The sequence below is a fragment of the Alosa alosa genome, chromosome 6 (genome assembly GCF_017589495.1).
Source record: "Alosa alosa isolate M-15738 ecotype Scorff River chromosome 6, AALO_Geno_1.1, whole genome shotgun sequence".
Taxonomy (NCBI): domain Eukaryota; kingdom Metazoa; phylum Chordata; class Actinopteri; order Clupeiformes; family Clupeidae; genus Alosa; species Alosa alosa.
In genome coordinates this window covers 15,378,884-15,404,220 of record NC_063194.1, presented here as the reverse complement: position 1 = coordinate 15,404,220, position 25,337 = coordinate 15,378,884, and the positions used below count along the sequence as shown (strand labels likewise).

At 44.6% G+C, this 25,337-nt stretch overlaps 3 protein-coding genes across 13 annotated transcripts in view; 1 reads left to right on the top strand and 2 right to left on the bottom strand.

The window, feature by feature from the left end:
- Positions 1-214: 214 nt before the first annotated feature.
- Positions 215-5,813, bottom strand: desi1a (desumoylating isopeptidase 1a). The gene is made up of 6 exons (XM_048246221.1): positions 5,323-5,813; positions 4,707-4,728; positions 4,482-4,551; positions 4,059-4,168; positions 3,704-3,826; positions 215-2,615 (listed from the first exon to the last, which is right to left on the bottom strand). Exons 1-6 carry the CDS (start codon positions 5,411-5,413, stop codon positions 2,522-2,524), a joined length of 510 nt encoding a protein of 169 aa, XP_048102178.1. The 5' UTR covers positions 5,414-5,813; the 3' UTR covers positions 215-2,521.
- Positions 5,814-11,068: 5,255 nt separating this feature from the next.
- cbx7a (chromobox homolog 7a) lies at positions 11,069-16,810 on the top strand. Of its 2 annotated transcripts, none has more exons than XM_048246210.1 (6): positions 11,069-11,419; positions 12,588-12,631; positions 13,145-13,210; positions 13,313-13,379; positions 14,710-15,085; positions 15,495-16,810. In XM_048246210.1, exons 1-6 carry the CDS (start codon positions 11,351-11,353, stop codon positions 16,040-16,042), a joined length of 1,170 nt encoding a protein of 389 aa, XP_048102167.1. In that variant the 5' UTR covers positions 11,069-11,350; the 3' UTR covers positions 16,043-16,810. The 2 variants fall into 2 exon arrangements, with proteins under 2 accessions (XP_048102167.1, XP_048102166.1); XM_048246209.1 differs by having other exon boundaries at positions 13,142-13,210.
- Positions 16,811-18,127: 1,317 nt separating this feature from the next.
- ep300b (E1A binding protein p300 b) overlaps positions 18,128-25,337 on the bottom strand; it is a 37,148-nt gene continuing 29,938 nt past the window's right edge. For all 10 annotated transcript variants that reach the window (XM_048246180.1, XM_048246177.1, XM_048246184.1 and 7 more), the window contains exons 25-31: positions 25,042-25,188; positions 24,702-24,815; positions 24,314-24,479; positions 23,782-23,949; positions 23,226-23,387; positions 21,775-22,056; positions 18,128-21,570 (exon numbers count right to left, since the gene is read on the bottom strand). In XM_048246180.1, the coding sequence (XP_048102137.1) occupies positions 18,514-21,570; positions 21,775-22,056; positions 23,226-23,387; positions 23,782-23,949; positions 24,314-24,479; positions 24,702-24,815; positions 25,042-25,188 (4,096 nt within the window). In that variant the 3' untranslated portion in view covers positions 18,128-18,513. The remainder of the gene's footprint in view (positions 21,571-21,774; positions 22,057-23,225; positions 23,388-23,781; positions 23,950-24,313; positions 24,480-24,701; positions 24,816-25,041; positions 25,189-25,337) is intronic.

Below are 25,337 nucleotides of genomic sequence, written 5' to 3'. Positions count from 1 at the left end.
AGATATTCTCAAGACTTAAGCTAAACGTCTGTTCTAGGGGGGAAGATAGTCTGTGATTCAAGCAAAAAAAATGTGCCCTTTTGTGTAAAATGCCTCCTACTGACAGATTATTAAATGCCCAGTTCCAGTTCCAGTTTAGCAACACTAGAACGTCCTGTGTCTGTACACTGCAGAGAGATGGTATTGAAATAAGTACACTTAAGCAACACTGATGAATTGTTCTGAGCATATTTTATTCAAACTAAAGCAGAAGTAGGTTGGAACATAAGCAATTTATTCAAGGCTGTAGTGCATGTAAGAATACTTATGGATGATGGCTTCACATTATACATCTACACATGACAATGAATGGCAACTGAAAAAAAAATATTCATAATTACACAATACAAATAACACAAATAAGATAAATAAATACTTAACATAAGAAATATTTTAAATAATAAACTTTTCAATAAAACAGAATAAACATACCATATAATTTCACATAATGAGGGTTGATGTGCTCTAGGTCATATTAGTTAACAGCTGGTAGAGAGCATGTTTAATGGGGATAAAAGAAAATATTACAAAAAAGATCCCAGGGTATTAACACCTGTCTCACTCACACACTCAAACACACGCAGCACACACACACACACACACACACACACACACACACACACAGTGTACATCAAATGTGGCACTGTGAGTCTGTGACACTACCCACAAAGTCTAAGATGTACTGCCAGGCTCCTAATGCATGGCCTCATGATTGCTATGTTGAGTCCATAGCTGGATTCTAGTGTACTCAGTTGTATGACTGCACAATAGGCGAGCATTCACTCCACTTCCCTCCTCCTCTCCTTCCTTTATCATATTGGCTTAAGAACGTCAAAAGTCTCCTGGTGATATGAGTAGCTGAATGAACACCAGCTTTGTAAATGTTAGTGTTTACCCAACATGGCACTGGTTGTAAATTCCAGATTTGCCGTTTATTAAAGCCCAACATTAAAAAAAGCAAACGCATTGCTGCGTAAGATTTAGCTCTTCATGAAAAGTCTACCTTCAAATACAAATGTACACATAAAGTACATTAGAACTATTTATATGAGGCATATATTCATTAGCATTGTTTACATATTTCTGATGCAGCAACAACTTCAAACAGCAATGCTTGAGCTACAGCTAGCTCCAGCAGGAAAATAAATACCTGATGACAACATGTTAATGGTCCCTACAGCACTCTTCTGGAGGTTTTTTTGTTAAGTGTTAAGGGAGAGTAAGTACGTGAGTATGTACGTGTGTGTGTGTGTGTGTGTGTGTGTGTGTGTGTGTGTTTGTGTTTGCGGGGGGGGTTGACCCCACCTGTGTGTGTGTGTGTGTGTGTGTGTGTGTGTGTGAGTGCCAAAGGGGGTTGGGGGTGTGGACTGGGGGAGAAAGGCACCGAGGTGTACATTACTCACACCGTCTGGTGGGGCATGAAGATCTAAGGCCCTCCGCTCGGCACAGAGCTGGGCAACTACAGCTGGGGGTGAAGGTGAGATGAACCCTTCTCTTAGTCAGATACTCAATTAGTCCCACTGGTGGGTAGACAGTGATGATCCTTTCCACCGCACAGAACTGGGGTTAGAACTAAATAAATGAGTTTACACACACAGGCAGAGGCTCACACACGCGCACAGACAAGCACACGCTCACCCATCCATACATGCACACACGCACGCACGCACGCGCACACACACATACGCCCTCTCCTATAAACATAACTTGATTTTGCTTTTGAATTGCTGATTTGGATTAAGTCTACACAAGCAATGAGAGTTGGCTCTTGGCTTCAGAAATTTTACATTTCTTGATGCATTGTAGAGTAAAAATAACAGAGCAAATCAACTGAATGATTCAGCAACAAATATTTTGGAAACCAACACTGAGCCAGTGAGGCTGGGCTTTCTCCTGTGCTCTTTTGCTCTGTCAAACACAATGTATTTTTGATGTTTTACTCTAGATTTGGCATTGTGAGTCAGAGCAATAGACCCCCTTGTATTCTGTAAAAGTCTCTGCCTATGTCTCAGTACAGGATATATGTCTCCATTGTGATAGACCGGAGAGGAGAAGAGAGAAGAGGAAATGTTGACTAAATACACCACGGGACAAGCCGATAATAAATACACATATCTGACATAAAGGTTCAAAGTTCAGCAGTATGAAATGATCCACTTTGAGAAAAGGGAGGAAAGTGAGAACAATTTTCGGGAAAAAAAAAGCAAAAAACCAAGACAGAGATTCCAGACCAGGGTAGAAATGTGCAAATCTGTGCACAACAGAACAGCTTCATATATATATATATATATATATATATATATATATATATATATACACACATACATATACTCAAAGCATCATAAATACACGTGAACTACAAGGAGCAAAAGCCATCGTGTTCGGTATAATACAGAAGAAAGCAGACCTTCACCACATAGTGCGTGTCAGCTAAAAGGGCGTCGTGTATTCTCTTGCTTGAGAGTGTGGTCGGCAGGGGGGTCTAACTGTGGTTGTTATGGCCGTTGATCACATTGCCACCTGGGGGAGCGATATGGATGGAGTCCAGGATGGGCCGCAGCACCTGGCCGAAAGGCCTGCATCGGAGACAGACAGGCAGGCAGACAGACGAACAGACAGACGAACAGACAGGCAGGCAGACAGACGAACAGACAGGCAGACAGACAGACGAGCAGACAGACAGGCAGACAGACGAACAGACAGGCAGGCAGACAGACAAACAGACAGGCGGGCAGACAGACGAACAGACAGGCAGACAGACAGGCAGGCAGACAGACAGACAGGCAGACAGACAGGCAGGCAGACAGACAGGCAGACAGACGAACAGACAGGCAGACAGACAGACAGGCAGGCAGACAGACGAACAGACAGGCAGACAGACAGGCAGACAGACAGGCAGGCAGACAGACAGGCAGACAGACGAACAGACAGGCAGACAGACAGGCAGACAGACAAACAGACAGGCAGGCAGACAGACAGGCAGGCAGACAGGCGAGCAGACAGACAGACAGACAGAACGTCGGAGGGAGAGGGAGAAGAGTGAGAGAAGACAGATACAGTACACAGAAATAAAGATGGAGAAAAAAACAGAGAGAATTAAAGCTAATTGTACCTTTGCATTGTCACTCACATACAGTACACATGCGATGCATTCTAACATAAAATCTGACAATGGTGCAAGTGTTATAGAAAGCTTTGATTTTGATACAGGGGGCATAAGTAAGCACACCCCTATGTTAATTCCCATAGAGGCAGGCAGATTTTTATTTTTAAAGGCCAGTTATTTCATGGATCCAGGATACTATGCATCCTGATAAAGTTCCCTTGGCCTTGACATAAGGGTGTGCTTACGTATGCCCCCTGTATTTTAAGGAAGAGCATTTATTTATTTACGATACATTATTCATTCACAAAAAAAAATGGTGTCCTTAAAGGTTGGATTTTCCCTCATTTTTGTAATTAAGGCATTAAGATCTTGTATTTCCCCTTGGGGATAAATAAAGTATCTATCTATCTATGATCAATTTCCAAGAGATGATTTTTTTATTCCTCTTTTTAAGTTAACTTTAGCATGGGTGTCTAACCTATGCACAGCACTGTACATATACAGTTACTGTGAGAGTAGCAGAGGGACACTGTCCACAATTCTATGGCTGAGACTTACGTTGAGAGCACCTCCGAGGGAAGGTCTGTGATGTAAGACGGAATCTTCCGGCCTGTGAGAAACTGGGCTACCTCGTTGGTGAAGGTGTTACAATTGTGCTCAAACAGTCGGTACCGGTCTCCTCTGCAGACAGAGACGGACAGACAGAAAGGTTGAAAATGTCTGATTTATAGTACAATATATTTACAATATATGATATTAGAATATAATAATAATAATAATAATAATAATAATAATAATAATAATATATATATATATAAATATATATATATATATATATATATTTATAGTAGTACAATATATAAAAAACAATATACACACACACACAAACTCTCTTTCTCTCACACACACACACCTGTAACTGGTCTCCCCGAGCGATGAGAGGTAATCCATAAAGATCTCTTCATTCACCTCTGTGTTTCCAAGTTCCACCACAGAGTCTGGAGGGCCCAACATCGTACCACCCTGACACACACACACACACACACACACACACACACACACACACACACACACACATACAACATAACACATAAGTTAGTACAGAATCATTCAAGTGAATATTATTTCTACAGTATTTTAATAATATGAAGTTTAGATTTTAAAAGGCCGCGTCCACTAATAACAATGATCTGCTGCAGACAAAAGGATGAAGGTTATGGCGATTATAATAACTAACAAAGTATATCAATTAATGGTTTTACGTGCTGTAAAATCTAAAAGTGCAGCAGTGTTTTTGAACCATTAGGAGAATGTAGATGTGTCAGTTAAACTGTACCGGCGCACAGCTTGAGATGCCAACACCTCCAAAGAAAAACTCTTCTCCAAAAACCACAATGGCAGTGTGCCTGTGGGTTGAGGAAGCATAAATTAGTGATTTGATCTTCTTGATAAAAACATTACAACTACATAGTTAAGTAAAGTTAAATAAGATAGGTGAGACAAATGCATAGAAGGACAAAAAAATGTAGGCTATTAAATTAGGTTATTTACAAGTTATTACCAGATTCCATCAAGCTGTTTTCCTGTGTGATGAAGAGAAAAAAAATATTTAGAGCCAATGTCATGAGTAACTCTCTATCATGAACTTCAGTTAGGTTCGCCAATCTTTTTGTAGGCCTTTGTCAGGTCACAGCTGTGTGTGTTGATTCAATGCCAGATTCAGCAGACAGACGACCTACATTAATTACTGTGCCAAAGGCTAAGAAAGACATCTAACGCTCACTTTTCTCTCTCTCTCTCCCTCCCTCAATTCAATTAAATTAAATTCAAAAAAGCTTTATTGGCATGAACGTTTCAGCAACATTATAGCCAAAGCTCAATGTACACAAGGACAAGTATGTTTAACAGAATAAAGTCTCCATAAATCTCTATGTGGACTATTCATTGCATACACTGGACTGGTATGCTGTTAAAACAAAAACAAAAAAAAACAAAAAAAATCACTATATATATATATATATATATATATATATATATATATGGCATTGACCCATGATGCTATCCCGCTAGTCAAAATAGGCTTTCCATTGGAGCCTTCCAGTTCACAGGGGTAACGGTAATGCTGCTAGCTGCATGTCTCGACCAGGCCCAGTATTATGTAAAAGAGCTGGACTTACCCAACATGATAGGGCTGAGCTGACGAGCCATCCCCCTGGACAGGTCGTATATGTAAAGCTGGACGGAGTATGTCGTATTGTGCTGGTCCATTATTCTGAATAAATCAGTTCCCCGTAAACGTTAACGTTTCTTGATGTTTGTTGACAGCTGAGTAGCTAGTTAGCCAGCCAGGTAGCTGGATAGCTAGCAGCTATCTAGTTAGTCAGCTGGTGATGTCCTAAATCTAAAATAAATCGGTACGGACGAATATACTGTCTGAAGTCTGAATCACAAGACATTCGTTGCATTCAAAAATGGTTAAAATGATACCTAAGGGTAAATGTTATAACGCTAAGTGTTAGCGGATCAGCTAGGTTTGCCCACTGAGACTGAGATGTCTGGTGGTATCTTTCTTCTTCCATGGGTGGTAAGATTAGTTGCAACAGCGCCATCTAGTGGTATACAAGTTAATAACAGTGAAAATCAAGTTCGTGCAAACCACCATCCCATTGGTGCGCACAAAGTTGCACAGAAACCAAGAGCTGTTTACAACCAATTCAAGTCTGACCTACACACCTTAGCTAAATGTAAATGTTGCATAGGCCTACTACTGAAAAGACAGCCATCCTTGCTCCTGTAGCTTTGACTAGATTATATCTTGTGTCTTTGTCATACAATGGCTATAAAATGGTGCAGAGTGCTTTTTACACTTTTGACACTTAGCTTAGGCTACGCTATCAACGTGACTCATACCATGACATCATCCTAATAGTCCATCCCCGTCTTACCTCAGTAGGCTATGCCTACTCCATCATTTTTGCACTTTGAGGCAGTTACTGTATCAATATATATTTTTTCATCAGTAGCCTATTCTAATCTGTCCCTCCTTCAAATTTGTGCTGCTGCCTGCAAGCTCCTTGTTGTATCGGTGACTTTTGTTTTCGTTTTTTATCACAAATAATTGACTTCAAATGTTGAATAATTTTCAATCATTTGTTCCTAACAGATTCCCTTCAAAGTAATTTGTATATAATATGGAATAATATATCATGACACTATTATATTGGATTGCAGTCATGATTGATTGATGACAGAGCATGCCTGTTTATGACATTGTTGTGTCAATGTCATGACAGTTACTATTTTTTTTTCTCAAATTCTTTTTAGATTAAGTTCTCTTGCTGTTTTTGGTTGTTTTGAACATTGTTTTAGTAAGCGCTGTTTAATAGTTAGTCTACCACTTCTCCGCCTCTTGTCTCTGTAGATAATGTGGTTTTCAATGCCACCTTTGCATTCAAGTAAAAACACTGATACTCTTTTGGAAATTTAAATGGCAGGCAGGTTAGATGTGTATCCTCTCATTCTTCTACCAATTTTGGCATGCATAGCCTAGTTTTTGATATGTTTACACAGGTCTATATAAATGCACATCCGCCTCCTACCTTTAATACATTGTACTGCAGGGATTTCTGGTTATGCTAAAGTGATGAGTTGAGTCAGCTGTTCAACTGGTCATCAGTGTGAGAGTGTTCAAAAATCAAATATCATATTACCTTATCTGGAGAAGGTTCTAAATGTTTCCTGAAACCATACCATAAATCAAACATGAACTTGGCCTCCTTTCCTGGAAAAATACTTAAGGGTTTAAGATTTTTGTGAGCACTTGATGTATTTTGTAAGGTATAACATACAAGGTTTGGAGTGGTGCAGTGTTCATGAAAGAAAGTCTAGACTTATGGAAAGAGGAACCTGCTAACGGAAGCAAGAGCATTGTTCAAGGGCGAAATTGCAAAAGGTGCCGGCTTCCAGGAATGAATTTTTACCACTCCATGGAAAAACAAGGGGGCTGGAACTATGGCAGGATTTCTCCATGGAAGAGAAAAACTAAATTGTGGAAGAAAAGGAATAAGATAAATGTCCGCTCATTATTATGCCATTATAACACCCGCCAGCCCCCAACACACACACTCTCTTTGTCACTACACATTGCAAATTGAAGCATTCTTTATAATCAACCATTACATATGCAACCAAGACCATCACAATAAATAACAATCATCTCAATGACCATAGATGTTTCACACAAATTATCAACATTTCCAGATAATTACCTTGAATCTTTCCTCATAAAATGCCACTGCGCAGCCAAAATGCCGTTAAACTAATTAGAAATGTTGACAGACTGTTTCTGGGCAGTCACTCCAGGCATGCGCTCTTGCTACACACTGGAACTGGAACTCGACTGAGGCTGAGGTGCTGACGAGAGGAAGCCAAGATGAGTCAGATCTGTGAAGCTGGCACTTCACTCACTTTTCATCCGTATTTCACTGGCTGACTATGTCCAGATTTCGTTTCACTTTGAACATTCAGTTTCAATTCTGAAAGTCGCCTCTCTCTTCCATCCGCAAAACAATATTCCTATGAAGGCTCTTCATTGTTTAAAGGGACTGAAAGTCACAAGGAGGCTTTACTCTTACTTAGACTGGTTTGTATTACTTGTTGTCATTTCTCCCAGTTGTTATAATTTCTCTCATAGAGTAGGAATATGATTTAAAGGTTTAATTCACATTTGAATTTTAGGCGTAGGCCCTGTCATTGGTCCGGGTTTCAGCTTGACTCAGCAGATCCTGCTTGATGAGAGCCTGCCCCCTGGACAATGAACGGGGACCAAACTGGTGGTGGTGGAGGAAGGAGAGGACTTTGAAATGATAGCACCAAATGCAGAGTGGCAGGAATGTTAGACAAGTCATTATAAGACAGGTAAATACAGGTTATTGGTCGAGAGTAATGCATGAATGGGTGACGTAGCAGTGGACGTAGCACGTAACAGAGAAATCCTCAGGGATATGGTGTTGCGAGACCCAGAGAAATCCTCAGGGATATGGTGTTGCGAGACCCAGAGAGATCCTCAGGGATATGGTGTTGCGAGGCCCAGAGAGATCCTCAGGGATATGGATTTGCAAGGAATTTAAAGCTGGGGTCTCACTCTACCTCAGCCCCATTATGTGAATGGGTGTATGTCTGCCACTTTCTGCCCTCAAATAATCCACAATTAGCTCTTTAGCTTTTGTGGTGTTGAGATGAAGGTTATTGTATGCACATAGTGCTGACAAGTGTAGGACCTCTTCCATACTTCCATAGACTAACTCATTGCTGTAAGTGATCAGGCCAACCACAGTGGTGCACCAGTGAATTTGATGAGGGAGTTAGTGCTGTGCACAGGGACACTCATGGATGAAAAGGGAGTAAAACAGTGGGCTAAGCACACAGCCCTGTAGCATGCTGGTGTTCAGAGTCAGAGTGGAGGAGGTGAGCTTGTTCAACCTGACAGGACTGGAGCCTATGTTCAGGAAACTGGTGAGCGTGGGTGGACTGAAGAGCTATGGATATGACCACCCAAACACCAGACATTCCTTACATGGCAGACTGTGTTCTACTGGCCATAGTGCTTGCAATGTTTGTGTAGCATGTCACTGATGGTTTCAATTTGGTACTGTAAATGCCACACATCAGGACCAATCCAGTTCCAAGCAGAGTATGCAACTGTGCCTATTGTGTGGAATATGGCATTCACAAGCCTTCTGACCTTGGAAGGTCCGTTTATAACACAGGTAGTGCACACATAGCCTGTGAGTTTACAAACCATGTGTTATTAAATTGGATCTAATCGTAATATCAGCGTTGGTACCTGGGGGAAAAAGCAGTCCTAATGGATTGACTACTGGTTGAAATACATCACACCATTCATCTGGTCTGTAGACTGATTGCAGGTTGTACACTGATTACAGAGCCGATATTTGTATTTGTCTACTGGAAAAGACAAAATTCAATACTATATATATATATATCCATACACTATAAAGGTATAAAGGTGGATCAGGTAGGAGAGTGGCTTCTAGGAAATACAATGGTTTTGTTTTCCTTGAATTTGAAATTCAATAGATTTTGGGATTTATAGCTTTAATTTCTGAAGCAGCTGCTCATGGTTGGCTTGGGACAGCCATCCGGAAGTCCCTTGAGATTAGTTATGATTAGTCCTCTTCGGAGTGTCTATGGAGTCTTGGAATCTCATTGCAAAGTTAGGGATACATGGTTTCTTAAAAACACAGAAAAATGCATCTTTACATGAGTTATCCAGTCAGTTCTGTGACTTTCAATTGACCAAATGTACACAAGGCTGCCAAAGGCTTACATTTTTTGGGGGGCTCGGTCTGTTTTAGTTTAGGCCAGGGGTCTCCAACACTCACCAGCTACCAGTAGCTCCCCACTTGTTTGTGAGTAGCTCTCCAAAATGTTCAAAGAACATGTTCATACATCTGATACAGTCGCTTGGTAAACCTGTTAAAATTCCTATCAAATCAAATTCAAAGAAACCATGCATCCTTCTGATACAAAATTACCAATTAAACAATGATGCAGCTCCCTGGTAGTGTCAGTGATGGCATGAGGTGATGTTAGCAGGCTACAAAGCACACAGCAGACTATGGACAGTAGCCTAACCAGGTTAACAAAAATCAAAAGTTTAGTCTAAAAATATTTTCTATGTTCATGAGGAATGGGAAACATGTTTTTTGTTATTGTAAATGACAAGTGAGTTTGTCTAATCTATGGTGTGAGGCATGCCACTCAGTGAAAGATGTTACATAAATCCCCACCTCACAGCAACTTTTCATGTGACCTTCCAGGTAGCAGTCATAGCTGTGTTCGGCGGATTTCAGCTATGTGAATTCTATGTTCATAAGGCCACGTTCATGTTGTCAATGTAGCTAGGCTATCAGAGGGGTAAAAAGGTTGACCCCTGATAGGCCTACTTTTGCTTTGAGCATTCTTGTAGGCTACATATGAAATACAATAAAGAAAACTTAACCAACTCTTTGTTGATCTGTACATTTGTTTAAATCTCCAACATTTCACAATGTATAGTGTTTTAGATGGTAACGAATAGCCTAGTGTGGGTCCGGTCTACTGGGCTATTTTCCGGGAATAGGAAAAACTCAGCTCGTGATAAGGTTCATGGGCAATCTTCAATTGGTTGTGAGTGTGAAAGCCAAGTAGACATCCATAAGCGCAGAAGAAAACAGCATTGCCTTATGGCCCCATCATAAAAATATATATTATTATTTCCAGGACTTCCACGAAAAGGGGGGATTGAACTGCCGTGATGAGTCATTCCACATTCCCGTAAATGGGATCACGCGCGCTGGAAAGGGCTGTTCTTCCAGTTAATTTTGAAGTGTGTTGATTTTACTGAAAACAGTTGCCACTGTTGATATTGTACAGTGCATTTGGTTATTTTGGTAAATCACGCATTATAACACACTGAATCAAGACCTGTCTTTCAGATAGGGCCTAGGCTATTTCATAAAACTACAGGAAATGGCATATATTGCTATAAATTATGTTAACGTAGGTAATAAATAGGCTTAGGCCTATGTGTTTAAGCATCTTTATCTCTACCACACACAACCCACACAAATGCTGTAGGCTAATGACACTTTTCGAAGTTTTTAGAAAATATTCAAATAAATATCAATACGTATTATAACAACAATATATTTTGGAAATGAATCTAGACTACTTTGATTTGTGTGCTTCCTACTTTAAATAATGATAGTGCACAATAGGGAAAATGTAGGCTACACTAGGTAAAATGACCGTGACTTCGCTTGCATACTTGGATACTTCTCCTTGCGCGGACTCGTGCGGCCGCCAGGGCTCGACAAATAGAGGGGGACATAGAGCGCGCGATCAGAACGTGCCGTGCACTATCCTTGGCAAGCACGCGCCAGGCAGTGGAGATGTGTCGCAGATTTGAAAACTCCCAAACAGAGGCGAGAATAGGTCGGAACATCTAGAGAACACTGGAAACATAGACAGGTCGTTCAGTTCAGGGAAAAAAGCTATCAAGAGGACCAAACCTGGCTTATTTCGAAAAGGGTTGCACGACTTTCACCATTTAGGCTACACATTTTGTAGGAAGGAACAGAGAGTGCGTACTAGCCTACTTGCGTCCTTCCTATAGCGTGCGGGAAGCTCAAGATAGTGGCGATGGAGCTGTCATCACTTGGCGAACAAGTGTTTGCTGTTGAATCTATCACTAAAAAGAGAGTTAGAAAGGTAAGATTACCTATTTATTTCACACATATAAATGTGATGTTTGTTCTCGGTTGTTTAGCCTTTCGACATCATTAATTAAAACCCCATCTATAGAGTTGCACACCAATGTGCCAAATGAGATTCCAAGTTTACGCATTGATATTTTGTCATCCTTGCACGTGAGTGTTTTTGGGTCATGCTAGCTGTCACTCAGAGCAACTTGAACTTGATACTTTTCACCAATTAACGAACGCCTCAAAGGTACCGTGTGCTATGAACTTAGCATATGTGTACAGTGGAATTATGTGTTTTGTAACACTCTTGACCGGAGCTGCAGCGTTTGTAGGCCAGGGGGTGTGTGCGTTAACGCGTGTGTCGTTGCTATCGCTGAACGTATGGGTTGTCGGGGTATAGCTGCGCCTTCTCTTCGCTCAGCCAATGTTTGGTGGCTACGCAGTTTATTTACTTGTACTGAGGAACTAAAAGGAATATTCGGAAATGGGCAGTCCTCGTGAAGCAACGGCCTAATGTTCTGTCCGACTTGATCAAACACAAGGTTAGATCAATGAGATTGTTTGCTGTATGAAATGAAAATAATGACATTGCGATGCAAAAATGAAAAGGGCAGGATTTGTTGTCTACGAATAGGTAAGGTAGCTTACTGCAATAACTCCTTAAAAAAATCTAAATGACTAGAGTTTAATAATAATAATAATAAAATAATAGAGTGATAACGTAGGTTAGTCTTCAGATGTATTATCACTATTTCATGTGCACGTAATTTTCTTTTGACTGTAGGCTCGAATCTCTGCGGGGGTGTGTGCGTAGGGGGGAGGGTGGGGGGCACCGTGGTTTCTCAGTGAAACGCGTTGCGCAATTCGAGATGTTTACATGTTACCATGGCCCCACCTATTCCCATCCTAAAATGTTCTAGAAACTCCTTTTTATTGAACTCGCGAGCGAACCCATATGCGCACACGTCACCACTACAGTGGCGATCACGACGTTGACGTCACCTTCTATAATATCCATTTCTAAATACACACCCCCTAAGACCCCCGCCCCCTGTTGGCAGTTTAAAGGGGTAGACATCTCTTCTGCAAAGCGTGTTAACTATGAGTGATATTGTGCATGACCACGTTAACTGTGAATGACCGCCTATAATGTAATATGTCTGTTTCTCTCCTAGGGAAACGTGGAATATCTACTGAAGTGGCAAGGCTGGCCTCAAAAGTAAGCATTACACCCTAGAACACACTGTTTCACATTTCACATTTTTCAAATATAAATTCACTTAAATCACATGGCTAGGTAGACATAAGAATAGCAAGAAAATTAAATGCTTTCTTATTCACTGATACATCTTTATGAAAGATCCTTGTACTATACCCTCCAAATCATTTAATCACAACCATTATTTGCCCATACAGGCATTTTATATCAACAGGGACTGTTTGCAAAAAATACTGATAGCCCCGTCAATATCAGTGAGTGCATGTTCCTGGCATAGCGCTGCTAAGGCTGACTGATGTCACCTAGGCTCTTAGTTACAGAACGTGTTGTCCAATCACAAAGCAGACTTCATACACCAGTTGACTCATCGGATGAGTCACAACGGTACCGTTAGGGAACACTGCTCAATGCCTTTGCAGGCATCAAAGTGTATTGTGTCGATTGTATGATGAGAGTGTGTAGGCAGTTGGGTAAGTACTCATGCTGAGGTCTGCGTTTGGGCCTGTTGAGCAGGTACAGCACATGGGAACCCGAGGACCACATACTGGACCCGCGCCTGGTTCTGGAGTACGAGGAAAAGTGAGTAACTCTGAAAGAGACAAAAAACAATTCAGAGATGATAGTAGTGATGATGTAAGATGTTCTTGACACACTCTAATCTTCCAGTGTGCTTTTCCCCAGGGAGGAGAAGGACAGAGCCTTGGCCTATAGGAGAAAGGGCCTCCGACCACGCAGGCTAGTCCTGAGGGTACGTGGGGCTGCCACACCATGAATATGAATAGGTTCAGTCTGCCCCTCACCAGCATCCTACACTGCTAGAACCTCACTAATTCACAAAAGGGACAGTAGGCAGAACATGCTGAAGCAATGGATGGTGTGACAGTACAGGGGTGTTCTGACAAGAATCTGCATTGAGTCACTAGGTCAGCCACCCCCAGAAAGCCCAGATTGGTCTTTCACCAGAAACACACACAAACACACACATACACACACACACTCAGTAGTTCTGTGACACTGAAAGTTCAATTACACAATATTGTTCCACTGCTTGTTAGAAATTGCTTCTAGCATGCCATACCCATTTTAATTTACATGGCTCTCAAACACATTGGCTATTGTTAGTACTAGCTTGGCTGTATCCCCTGGCCTAGCACGTCCTTTCTATGTTCTCATTTGTGGTAGAACACAAGTGTTTAATCCACATCAGTATGAAATTATAAGGAATCAACTAGAGTTGCACAAATAACAAAAAATAGAATCTCCATGGAAACAAACAGCTAAATCTACAAGACATTTCAATGTATACTGCCTACGACTAAGCTAACCTGTGCAGTTTGTTAGGTCTATGACAGATTGCTATAGGTACTTTGAAGCAGGGCTTTGAACCAGGATTTTTTTGTCAATTGTTTCGTTCTGAACAGAAAAAGTATTTTAACGTTTCCGGTTTTGGTTCCCACCCTAAAATTGACGTTCCCGAACCGGTTAGAATAAAACAAATAGTGTTCCTGAACCGGTTAAATGCCAAAATGAGGACTATTACGTTTTTTCCCAAATAAATTAAAGCTGTAGCCTTAACGTTAATACTAGGTTTTTCCAACAATGTTCGTCACGGCCTAGTAAAAAGAGAAAACAGGTGAAATGAATCATTGAGATTTGGAGAGGCCTTTTGATTGCCTGCTAGTGGCAACCTCTGTCTGTCTGCACTCTCCATGCATTCATTGAATGACAGGAGGTGACCATCACCATTTCACTGAAGACACAAATCTTCCCAGGAACAAAAAAAAGAACCGGTATTAACCGGTTTCTGTTCCGGAACATAAAAACATCAAAGTTTCTGGTTTCGTTTTTGTTTCTAGCTAAATGGCAAAAGTTTCTGGTTTTCGTTTTCATTTTCGTTCCATGAACCGGTTCAAAGCCTTGCTTTGAAGTGTATCTATGATTTTCCTTTTCACACATTTCTTGGCATAAACAATAGTTAGTATTTCACGGCTGACAACTGTGCCATTGTAGCAGACTAAAAACTTCCTGTCAGGTTTAATGAGACCTACATGTGGCGTGCTGTTTTTTTTTTTATGCAGAACATGTACCCCATGGACCTTCGCAGTGCCCACAAAGTGCCTGATAAGCCGCCCCCTCGCCTCCGCCTCTCTCTCACGCGCTCCATGGGAGCAGAGCTGGAGCACGGGGTCCGGCCGTGCAGGCCAGGGGACAGGGCCGGTGTCCTACGCCGCCTGGAGAAGCGGCGCAGCAAACAGGGGGCGACCAGAGCCCTGATGCTGGACCCACGACCTCCACGTCTACAGAAGGTCCCACACTACACGCAGGACTCGATGGAAGAGGAGAACCACAGAAGGGAAGAGGAGGACCACCACACAATGGAATACCCAGACAAGAGAGAGATCACACTGCAAGACAACAACAACAAAGCAGACCAGGACCAGGACATTCCCAGCGGTAGGTTCGGCTGGCATGATGTTGGTGTCCCAGCAGCAGTTGAGCCAATATGCTGAGGAATTTGAACTGTGACTGAGTATCCTCGCCTCTGCCTTTGCCTGGTTTATTTATGTCTGATTGCATAAAGCCACTGAAATGGGGACAAATATGTCACATGGCAGACAAGCATAAATACCAACAAGTACAAGGTCTCTAGTTTCCACTAACATGACACCAGGTTATGTTGTTGAGACACTAGAGTTATTTAAGCGTTATAATACTGAAAATATTCCTCATATTTAGAACATCTCAGATATCTTACTCAACAACTTCATGGCTATTGCTGGCTAACAGTTAACAGCATTACTCACACGATTGGAACAGTAGTGCTTGACGTCATCCTAATCCCTCCTTTTTCCATCTCTCTCAGGCCCGCAGTTTTCAGATGGCTACTGTTCCTCAGCTGAGCAGGACATGGCAATGGTGACCGAGGCAGTGGAGGACTGCGGATTGTGTCACAGGCCAGGGGATGAGCCTGTTGAAGGCAAGACCCCCATGGCAGGGACAGGGCTGAATGACACAGCCAGGACTTTGGGTGATCCCGATTTGAGTACAAACCCTGACAGCTTAGGGAGGGACTCTCTATCAGAGGGAACACAAGACGTGGCGATGACTGACGAATCACAGAGCGCTTCCACCACGGCGAGAGAGGCAGACACACACGTTTCCCTAGACACGGTGGACAGCTGTTTGGCACCAAGAGATAGCTCTACCACCCCTTGTATCAAGGCAGAGTGCGAATTGGTCGTGGTGTCCAAGCGGGACGTTTCCATTGGTAAGAAGGGGTCAGAGTCAAGTACCACCTCACGGACCTCTGGCAAAGTGATAGTGACAGATGTGACCATTAATTCCTTGACAGTGACATTCAAAGAGGCACTGACAGCTGAGGGTTTTTTTAAGGGCTGTGGGATGGAGTGAAAAGGAGATAAGGAGGTCAAATTAAGGAAAAGATAAAAAAACACCGAAAGACAGGAAAGGTGGAGGTCCAAGACAGGTGTTTGGAAGGAACTCATGAATGTCACTTACTGCGTAATTATTCCAACCTTCCTTGTACAAAAGCTAGTGATTTGTTCTGTGTTTTTTGCAAAGTAGTACTACCTTTCCGCAGTATTGCTTCCAGTAAAAAAAACACTGCAACAAAACAGCTTCCACACATCTCTAGCTCATTTCTTTGATGTTGTCCGTTAACAGAACAAGCTCAAAAAAAGCACTGCATTATGAAGTTCCAATACAGTACAGGAAGCTTTGTTTATGTGTGTGACTACCAGCTGTATGTGTGTATATGATGGACGCAGCGCACAATCATGTGTTGGCTTGTTGGCCTTTCGCGGTGAAAAAGGTTACCTGGCTCTATTTTTGTTTTTGTGGCTGCACATCTCCCTTTACTCGGTTGTGAAGCCTGTGCATTTTTAACGAGGAGGGTGTCAATTTACACTACACTGCTCGCGCAGATGCTGTAGTAGGACTAGGATGTGTTCACAGTTGAATTTTATGTTTCTGTTGTATTTATCGCATGTCCAAAAAACACCTAAATTTAAATTATCCGCCATATGGTTAAAACCAGATAATAATCTTGGGGGAAAAGACAGTTTGGTGTACTTGAATGTTTGCTTGCTGGTTTTTGGTGTAGTTTATAATAACAATGCATTTTTTTATTACCAATAATAATAAAAAAAAAACACACAACCATGCGTATGAGTGTTTTATCTGCCACATCATAAATCTAGTTTACATTCTTCGTCCCAGATCTCCCTCTATAATTCGTACACAGGACCACTGATGGAAATTTAAAGTAGGGGAAAATCAAGTTCACATTCATAGGGATTACCTTTGGGAACATTCTGGTTCATGGTCGCAATCCTGAAGGCAGGAGACACAACGCTGTAAATTGGACTGTAGTTCCTCGAGAAAGCCCCAGAGGTCACTGTTGTCATGGAAAAAAAACAACGTTTATTACAGTTTATGTGGGTGTGATTTTGTCTGATTCTAAAAACAGCACTTTTTCCGCAAGGCAGGTAAGGAGGAGCACAACAATTTTTTGTCATTATTTTAAATTTTATTACAAAAAACAGTATTTGAGTCCACAGCTTGTGTTTTCTTTGTACAGTAAAAAATATTAAATTAACCCCCGTTGCTGTTGCGAGTAAACAGCTATACTGGGGAGAGGTGTAAGAAGATGGCGGGAGGAGGTGGGCACAGAGGTGGGACTTGAAGGAGGGGGTGGGGTCTGGTGGCACCAGGCCTAAAGTCCAGGGAGGCAGCGTAGAGAGAAGGGAAGAACTCCCATCCCGCCCCCTCCCCCTCCCATTCATTCTACTAATATGCAGTTCATGAGGTGCACCCCCTCCATCCTACCACACAAGGACAGTTGCCCCCACTTTATATGTGCACACACACGCAGACACACGCACGCACTCAGGCACACACGCTTGCAGCACAACACACTGTATTCCAGCGCACGTCTTTGTGCAGAACTGCCTTCACTTCCTGGTAAGTCATTCATAAATAAGGAAAGCGCGCACACACACACACATTCACAAGAGGGTTTATGAGTGTGCATGGGGAGCGGGGTGCAATTCCCCTTGGTGGGGTGATTGGTGTCCAATGGTTAGGCATTTCAAAAGTGGCTTGAAAGTAAGATCCATTGGCCAACTACAGCACACTCACCCAATCCAAGACCCCAACACTGTAATACATAATTCCATTAAAAATCCCTCCCCCAACGACATCATCATGGGCAGAGGAGCTAGCCTCCATCTACCCATTTCAACAGTCATTAACAAAAATATATTCTTTGTGAATTGTAGCAGTCTCAGGGTACATAACAAACCGTTTGAAAACTCAAATAAATAAAGCAAAACCATAACTTTACAAGGAAGATATGCATGATGTTTGGATTCATAATATTAATAACAATAATAATAATACTCCACATCACTCTGCAAAACTGAAAACAGAGACTGGTTGACGGAGAAAAAAGAAAAGAAACCAATAAAAAGTCCATTGCATTAAATCACTTGCTCTTTAATATTTCACCACTTTTTAAAATCTTAAAAATATCTCCTAAAAAAGGCAAATACTCCTCTCCACCCAACCCCAAAAATATTACCTGTGTTTTTCTCTAAGGGAGAAAAATTTCCCCTCTCTTTGTACACAATTGGCAAAAGAAAATATATATATATTAACAGCAATAACTTACCATTCATTTATTTTATTCATTCATTTGACATTTTGATTTATTGTAACATCTCCCATAGGAAGGTCAGTTCGTTGTGTTTATATTGAAAACATTAAATAATAATCTTTGTACTGATTTAAAAAACAAAACCCCCCAAAAAACCTAACACTGTTCACTCCCTTGTGAGGCGTGTTCTGGGAGCACCTCAATGCTACATGATGTCTAAGGAGTTGTGATTCATATTGGCGTTGAGGTCCTGGCTATTTCCTGATAGCATGTCCGGTCCTCCCGGCCCGTGCAGTGCCCCCATGCTGCTCAGCTGCGACAGCATGGCGTTCTGATCTGACCCAAAGGGGCCACCGTCCATGGGGTTCTGCTGCTGCTGAGGGTTCTGTTGGGGTGGCGGGACCACCATCCCTGGGTGGTGCTGGGTCAGGTGCGAGGGGTGCGGCGACCCAGTCTGGGTCTGGGGCGAGATGTGGTGCGGGGAGGGCTGAGGCTGCATGCGGGGCGAGGGGCTGGAGTGTGGCGGCTGCGAGTGTGGCCGCGGCGACGGCTGCGGCGAGCGCACCTGGTTGCTAAGCGACGTGGAGAGCTGCTGGCCCTGTAGATGAGGAGACTGGGACATCTGCTGCTGCTGTTGTTGCTGCTGCTGCTGCTGTTGTGGGCTCATGGGATTGCTGTGCTGGGCGGGTGACCCCCCAGCCAGGTGCTGCTGCTGCTGCAGGAGCCGGTGCTGCAGGGCCTGCTGGAGGAGGGCTTGGGTCTGCGGGCCGGCCTGGCCGCCCGGCTGCTGGGGAGGCTGCTGCGGGCCTCCCACTCCTCCTCCGCCTGGACCTCCGTCAGCCCCCTGCAGCATGGCGTTCTGCTGCTGCTGCTGCATCTGGAGCCTCTGCTGCAGGGCTGCGGTGGCCGCCTGCTGCTGCTGCTGCTGTTGAGCCCCAGGAGGGAGCTGTTGGCCACCAGGGGGCACTTGCATGCTCCCAGGCTGGCCCATGTAGCCCTGCGGAGGCTGCTGCTGGGGGGGCTGGGGCTGCTGGAACTGAGCGTGGTTTGCCATCTGCTGCTGTTGTTGTTGCTGCAGGTGCCTCCTCAGTAGGAGCTCTCGGAACTGGGGGTTGTTGGCCATGCTGACCATGGAGGGTCCCTGCCCTGGGATGCCCCCTTGTTGTTGTTGCTGCTGCTGCTGCTGCTGCTGTTGTTGTTGTTGCTGCTGCAGGGCTGCCACTTGCTGTGGTAACATGGGTCGCTGTTGTTGCTGCTGCTGCTGCTGCTGCTGCTGCTGTTGTTGTTGTTGCAACTGCTGCTGCTGCAGTTGGGCTATCGACTGCATGCCAACACCCTGACCTAAGTGTATCCCACCTTGGGGAGCGCCTGCGCCAACAGCGCCCGGTTGGACGCCCATGGCTCCAGGTAGCCCCTGGGGTCCCGCTCCTGGTTGTCCACCAGGGGGCGCCCCACCGGCTGCACCACCTTTGTATTTGTAGACTCTCTGCTTGATGAAGGCAGCCATGAGCTGGGGGTTGGAGCGGAGGATGTTGAGCACCTGCTGCTGCTGGAGAGGGGAGCTTGGGGAGCGCAGGGTCCGGAGCAGGTCCTGCAGCGCCCCCTGGGGGAAATTCCCAGGACCTGCACTGCCGCTTGCGCCCCCCTGCATCAGAGGGTTGCGCCCGGGAATCTGCTGCTGCGGTTGTTGTTGCTGCTGCTGCTGCATCTGTTGTTGCTGCTGAGCGGCCATTCCCGGCTGTGCCATCTGGCCCATCATGACTGGCCTCTGCTGGGGTGGCATGCCCTGACCGGCCCACTGCTGCTGGGGAGGCTGCAGCTGAGGACCCACCCTGGGCTGGAGGGGTACCTGTGGCGGTAGCTGGCCCTGGGAGTTGGGCTGCATGGGCTGGCCCTGCTGCTGCATGGGGCCCACCATCATGCCAGGCGGTACCTGCTGTTGCGGTTGCTGCTGCTGCTCCAGATGAGCCCTAGCTGCAGCAGCCTGGGGGGGCAAGCCCTGAGCCGCCACCATCCCCACCCCAGGGTGGGGCATCCCCATCTGGCCTGGGGCCTGTTGGGGGTGGTGGGGATGTGGGGGCATCATGCCGCCCTGGGTGGCCTGTCTCAGGATCTGAGCCTGGGCCATCTTCCTCTGGGCGTCGGCCACCTGCTGGATCTTCATTGCGATCTCCACGGCGGCCGGAGGAGGCCCCGAGGGAGGCTGCTGTTGCTGTGGTGGCTGTTGGGACATGGGTGGCTGGCCAGGGTTAGGCAGATGCGGGGGCGTCTGCTGCTGCGGCGGCTGTGGTGGTGTCGCCGGGCCTAGCCCCGGTTTACCCTGGGTCTGGGCGCGAGGGGACGAGCCGGGAGCTCTCGGCCCGTAAGGAGCCATACTGTTGGGGTGCTGCATCTGCTGCTGAGCCTGCTGTGCCGCCTGCTGCTGCTGTTGTTGTTGTTGTTGTTGCTGCTGCTGTTGTTGTTGCTGCTGCTGCTGCTGCTGTTGTTGTTGTTGTTGCTGCATGGCCATCTGTTGCTGCGGTGAGTTCATCATGCCGCCGCCTCCGCCGGGCATCTGCTGGAACTGATGGTGCATAGGGTGCTGGGGCATCCCACCTTGCTGGGGCATTGGCTGCTGTTGCTGCCCACCAGGTGGCCCCCCGGACATGCCGCCCACGCCAGGCTGGGGCAGAGCGGGCATGCCGGTCTGCGTGGGGGTCTGTGGAGTGGGCGGCTGAGTACCGACGGACGTGGGCGTGCTGGGCCCCGTGGTGCCGTTGTTTCCAGGAGAAGGGAGTCCCCCAGGCGGGCCGCCAGGGCAAGGCTGCCCGGCCCTCTGCATGGTGGCCATGCGCCGCCGCAGCATCTGCGCCTGCTGGAGCCGGTGCTGCAGCTGCTGCTGCCGCAGCTTGTGTTTGATGTTCAGGCAGAAGGGCACGGGGCACTTGGCCTCCTGGCAGTGCTTGGCATGGTAGCAGCAGAGTGCAATGAGCTGCTTGCAGATGGGACAGCCGCCGTTGGTCTTGCGCTTGCAGCCCTTGGTGTGCTGCACCACTCGCTTCATCTTCTGGCACGAGGGCAGCGAGCAGTTGGCGTTGCGGCACTGGCAGGCGTGCACCAGCGACTGGATGCAGCGCTGGATACTCAGGCGGCGGGAGTCGCTGGGGTTCTGGGTGGAGGCGGCTGCTGCGTTGTTGCTCTCGTCGTCCAGACCAAGCCCGAGCTTCTCCATCTTGTGCTCGTGGCCCTTGATGTTGTAGCATTTCCCGCAGAGGTCGTAGTCCTACACAACAAAACAGAACAAATTAGTGTGAGAAACAAAATATTTACACATCAGATAATACTGAATCTTCAACTACAAACTTTGGATAAAGTACACATTTCCTAGTCGAATATCTTTCAGAGCCCTCTGCAAGTGTGTGTCTTTTTTTTCTGAGCATGAGCAAACCATCTTCACCCTCTGTAAAAAACCCTTCCCCTCTCCTACCTCGCAGACGGTGCAGTGGAAGCGCGTCTCCACGTGGTGCTTGCACTCGTTGCAGGTGTAGACGAAGCGGTCCTGGCTCTGGTTGTGCAGCTCCACCAGCATGCACATGGAGCTCCACTTGGAGCGCCGCATCGAGGAGAACTCCAGGTGCTTGTCGCGTGCCAGCGTCAGGAAAGCGTCACGCCCATCCATCAGATCGCACGCCATCAGCGGGTCTGGGTCCGATATGGGCGGGAGGGAGTTGGCGGTGGGGCCAGCGATCAGCCGGATCACAAAGAACACCTGTAGGGAAAGTCAAAGGGTTAAACATTGGCACTGGACCCCAATCACTAAGCTTAATAATTAATTTGTGAATTAACGTTGATGTTCCTAATTGCACATCGAAGCCATTTTACTACATGTCTCACTGACGAGTTTGAGTAAATGGGGTGTTAGAGCCGTTTTCTGGTCTATTACAGTATGCCAAAGATATTTAAACAGCACATTTCTAAAACTGATAGTTCCGGTCTTTGATTGTGATTGGCTGAATCACGTTCGAACAAACACAAACATAAACATACACCTTGACCGCATTCCGTTCTATATTACTGCGCTACCATAACTTGATACAAAAGTTAAAGCAGCTGCGTCTCGACGTTGCTTGGCAACCATTCAGGTAGAGGAAATATATTTCTTAGAATAAAACAACAGCAGAAAGAATGATTATCTATGAATAAATAGTTACATTTCTCGTTGCTTTGCCTTTACTTTATGAAACTTTGCCAGGTATTTATAGCAACAGTTTTAGAAAAGCAATAAGCCACTCGAGTCCGTAGGTTACACTGATTCTACAACGGCTAAGGGCTCCACTAGCGTGTCGTGCCTAACAACGCCCCTTAGCCGTTGTAGAATCAGTGTAACCTATGAGCTCTCAGGGTTTATTGTTTAAATCTAAACACTTATTATACAAACCTGGGAATGAAAGATATCATATCTGTACAGTTACATTAGTATTGGTAATTCTTACAGGGAGACTATCAGTTGCACTGATGGCATCACTTAGTATACATTTGGCATATGTGCAAGAATAATGAATACTTATACTTAAGTGTAAGATAAATACTAGTACAGACCTGACAACCTTGAAGAAGTTTTTGAGTACCACCTCAAGCCGAGAAAAAAAATCTGCTCACATTGGCCTTCATGCATGTGGCCAGAAACAGACAGCCAAACATGCAAGAAAGGCCTTTTTTAAGTCAGATATCTATCTAAATTTGAGACAAACGTGTTCCAGAAAATGCAAACAGAATCTTTTACAGTATCTCAATTTCAGTACTTCTATTGATCTATGAAAAACACGTGTTGATGTGGATATGTTGTCCATTTTCTTTTATTAGTCTCTGCTCTATAATCACTTTCTCTCTCTCTCTCTCTCTCTCATTCTCACAAGTATCGAACACGAAACACTTTACCTCTTTGTGCTTCTCCATAGTTGCATACAGCTTCTGTGAAAGGTCATTAGACACATTAGGCATGCCCGGCTTCTTCTTGTTGGCCCTGCTCAGGCTACTCTTATTCTTGCTTGTCTTCTTGCTGTTCTTCTTCTTGGCATTCTTGCTGTCCCCTTTGGTTGCCTAAAAGTGAGAGACGGCATGTTTTTCTCAATCGAAGGGTAAAAATTGTTATCATTAAATGTTATGGGATTTGACGCTTTTGTCCAAAGCGACTTACAAATAAATCAATACAATAGTTAAATTAACAGTTTAAAAAGTTGCTAAGACTACATTAAGGAGAATAGCAATATTAATGCATCAATGCAATCAATAGCCTAATGAAAAGAAACATATATTATAATACACTATATACTATACTATACTATAATATACAAACCATAACTCATAAGAAATGCTTAATTAACTAAGTGCATGCTTAATAGATATGCCTTTAGACCCCTCTTAAAAGACCCAACATTTGTACAAAACATGTAGGTCAACAATCAAAACTCTCAAACACTCATGTCTAACTCACATCAATGCTCTCACTGGAGGTGCTGTTCTCCTCCCTTTTCCTCTCCTCCTCCTCCTGCTCCAGCTCCTTAATGCTCTCCTCCAGCACATTGGGCCAGAAATCCCCCTCAAAGTAGGGGAGCTCCTTGGCACTGGTCAGACGGTCCTCAGTGGCCTGTTTGAAGATGTCCTACACAAAAAACAAGGGATGACCAGTCAGTGGATTATACTAACATGTGGGTAGGAACAGCTCACATCGACAACAATATGTCTCCATTATTCAAGGAATATTTCTGTAGGTAGATTGGTCAATATGACACCAACTCAATTTGTCATTCCTGGAGCTGCACAGGCCAATTTGGAAACCTCACCAAAATGTAACCACTTTTTAATAGGCCAATTCCAATCACGTATCCTGCCAAAATACATCACTATCCAAACTAGCATGCTATGCAAGTCTGTTGGCTTTTAGTTCTTTTAATAGTTTTGAAAAGATTTGAAAACTCCATATAGCCTCTTTCTTGGTTCACAACACAAACATACACATAGCCCACCTTGTAGTCATGAACGATACGCTCAGCAACAGCCTTGTCCAGCATCTTCTTGTACCACTCCTGCAGGCGTTTGGGCTTGGGGATCTTCTGGTCCATAGGGTGACAATGGAAGATGTAGTCGTCGCCCTCACTGGGCGGGCACGCCCAAATGTGCCCCGTGGTGAACCTGCGGTCACACAGCATAGTTAGAAATGTACAGGTCCAAAACATCAGGTTTGAAATTTAGAAGGTACAAATGCCTATGCCAGACAGATGTATAACAGATGTAACCAGTTACAAGCTAGTTACTAACCAGTTACTGCTAACTAACAGGTTTGTGTAGCAGTGGAATGAGGTGGTGGGTTTATGGCAACAATCAATCTAGTTTAAGATCATTGAGATTGCTTACCCAAGCCTCCTGACATACTCCAGGTACCCAATGAGGATTTCATGGTAGACACCTGTTCTCAGGTGACGAGGCTGAAAAAAGTGCACACTGTCCAGGTAGGAGATATACACCCGCCTACACAAAAAAAATGAAAGAAAAGACACCAAAAAGAGGTCAGGTTATACAAGATATGAACTACGAGTGAGCTGGTTGTCAAACTATTCCCCTCTAACATAAAGACAAATGGGATTTCTGTTATTAAACTGATTTTACAGTGCAAATACTGATGTTTTACTCTTCGTGAAAGACCCATTTCTTATGCACAGTAAGTCTCATATTAAAATTCTGGAGGGGTCCTGACCTCTGGTTGGGGGGAGGGCAGTCTGAACCGTACTCCTGCACGTGCATGCCAAAGAAGCACACGTCCACACCGTCAATGTCCTCAAAGGCAAAGAGAGCTTTGGTCCTGTAGGGGAAGGACTCCGACATCTCACCGCTGTCCACAAACCTGTGCGGGTCAACAGATAAGCGTTACTGCCACCAGCCCAAAGGAAAGGTCATCCAAAGGTCATCCAAAACCCAGGTTAGTATAAGAAAGCTATGCTCCGACCCTTCTCCATCACTGAATCAGTTAGTCCCAGTACCATCAGACGCCTA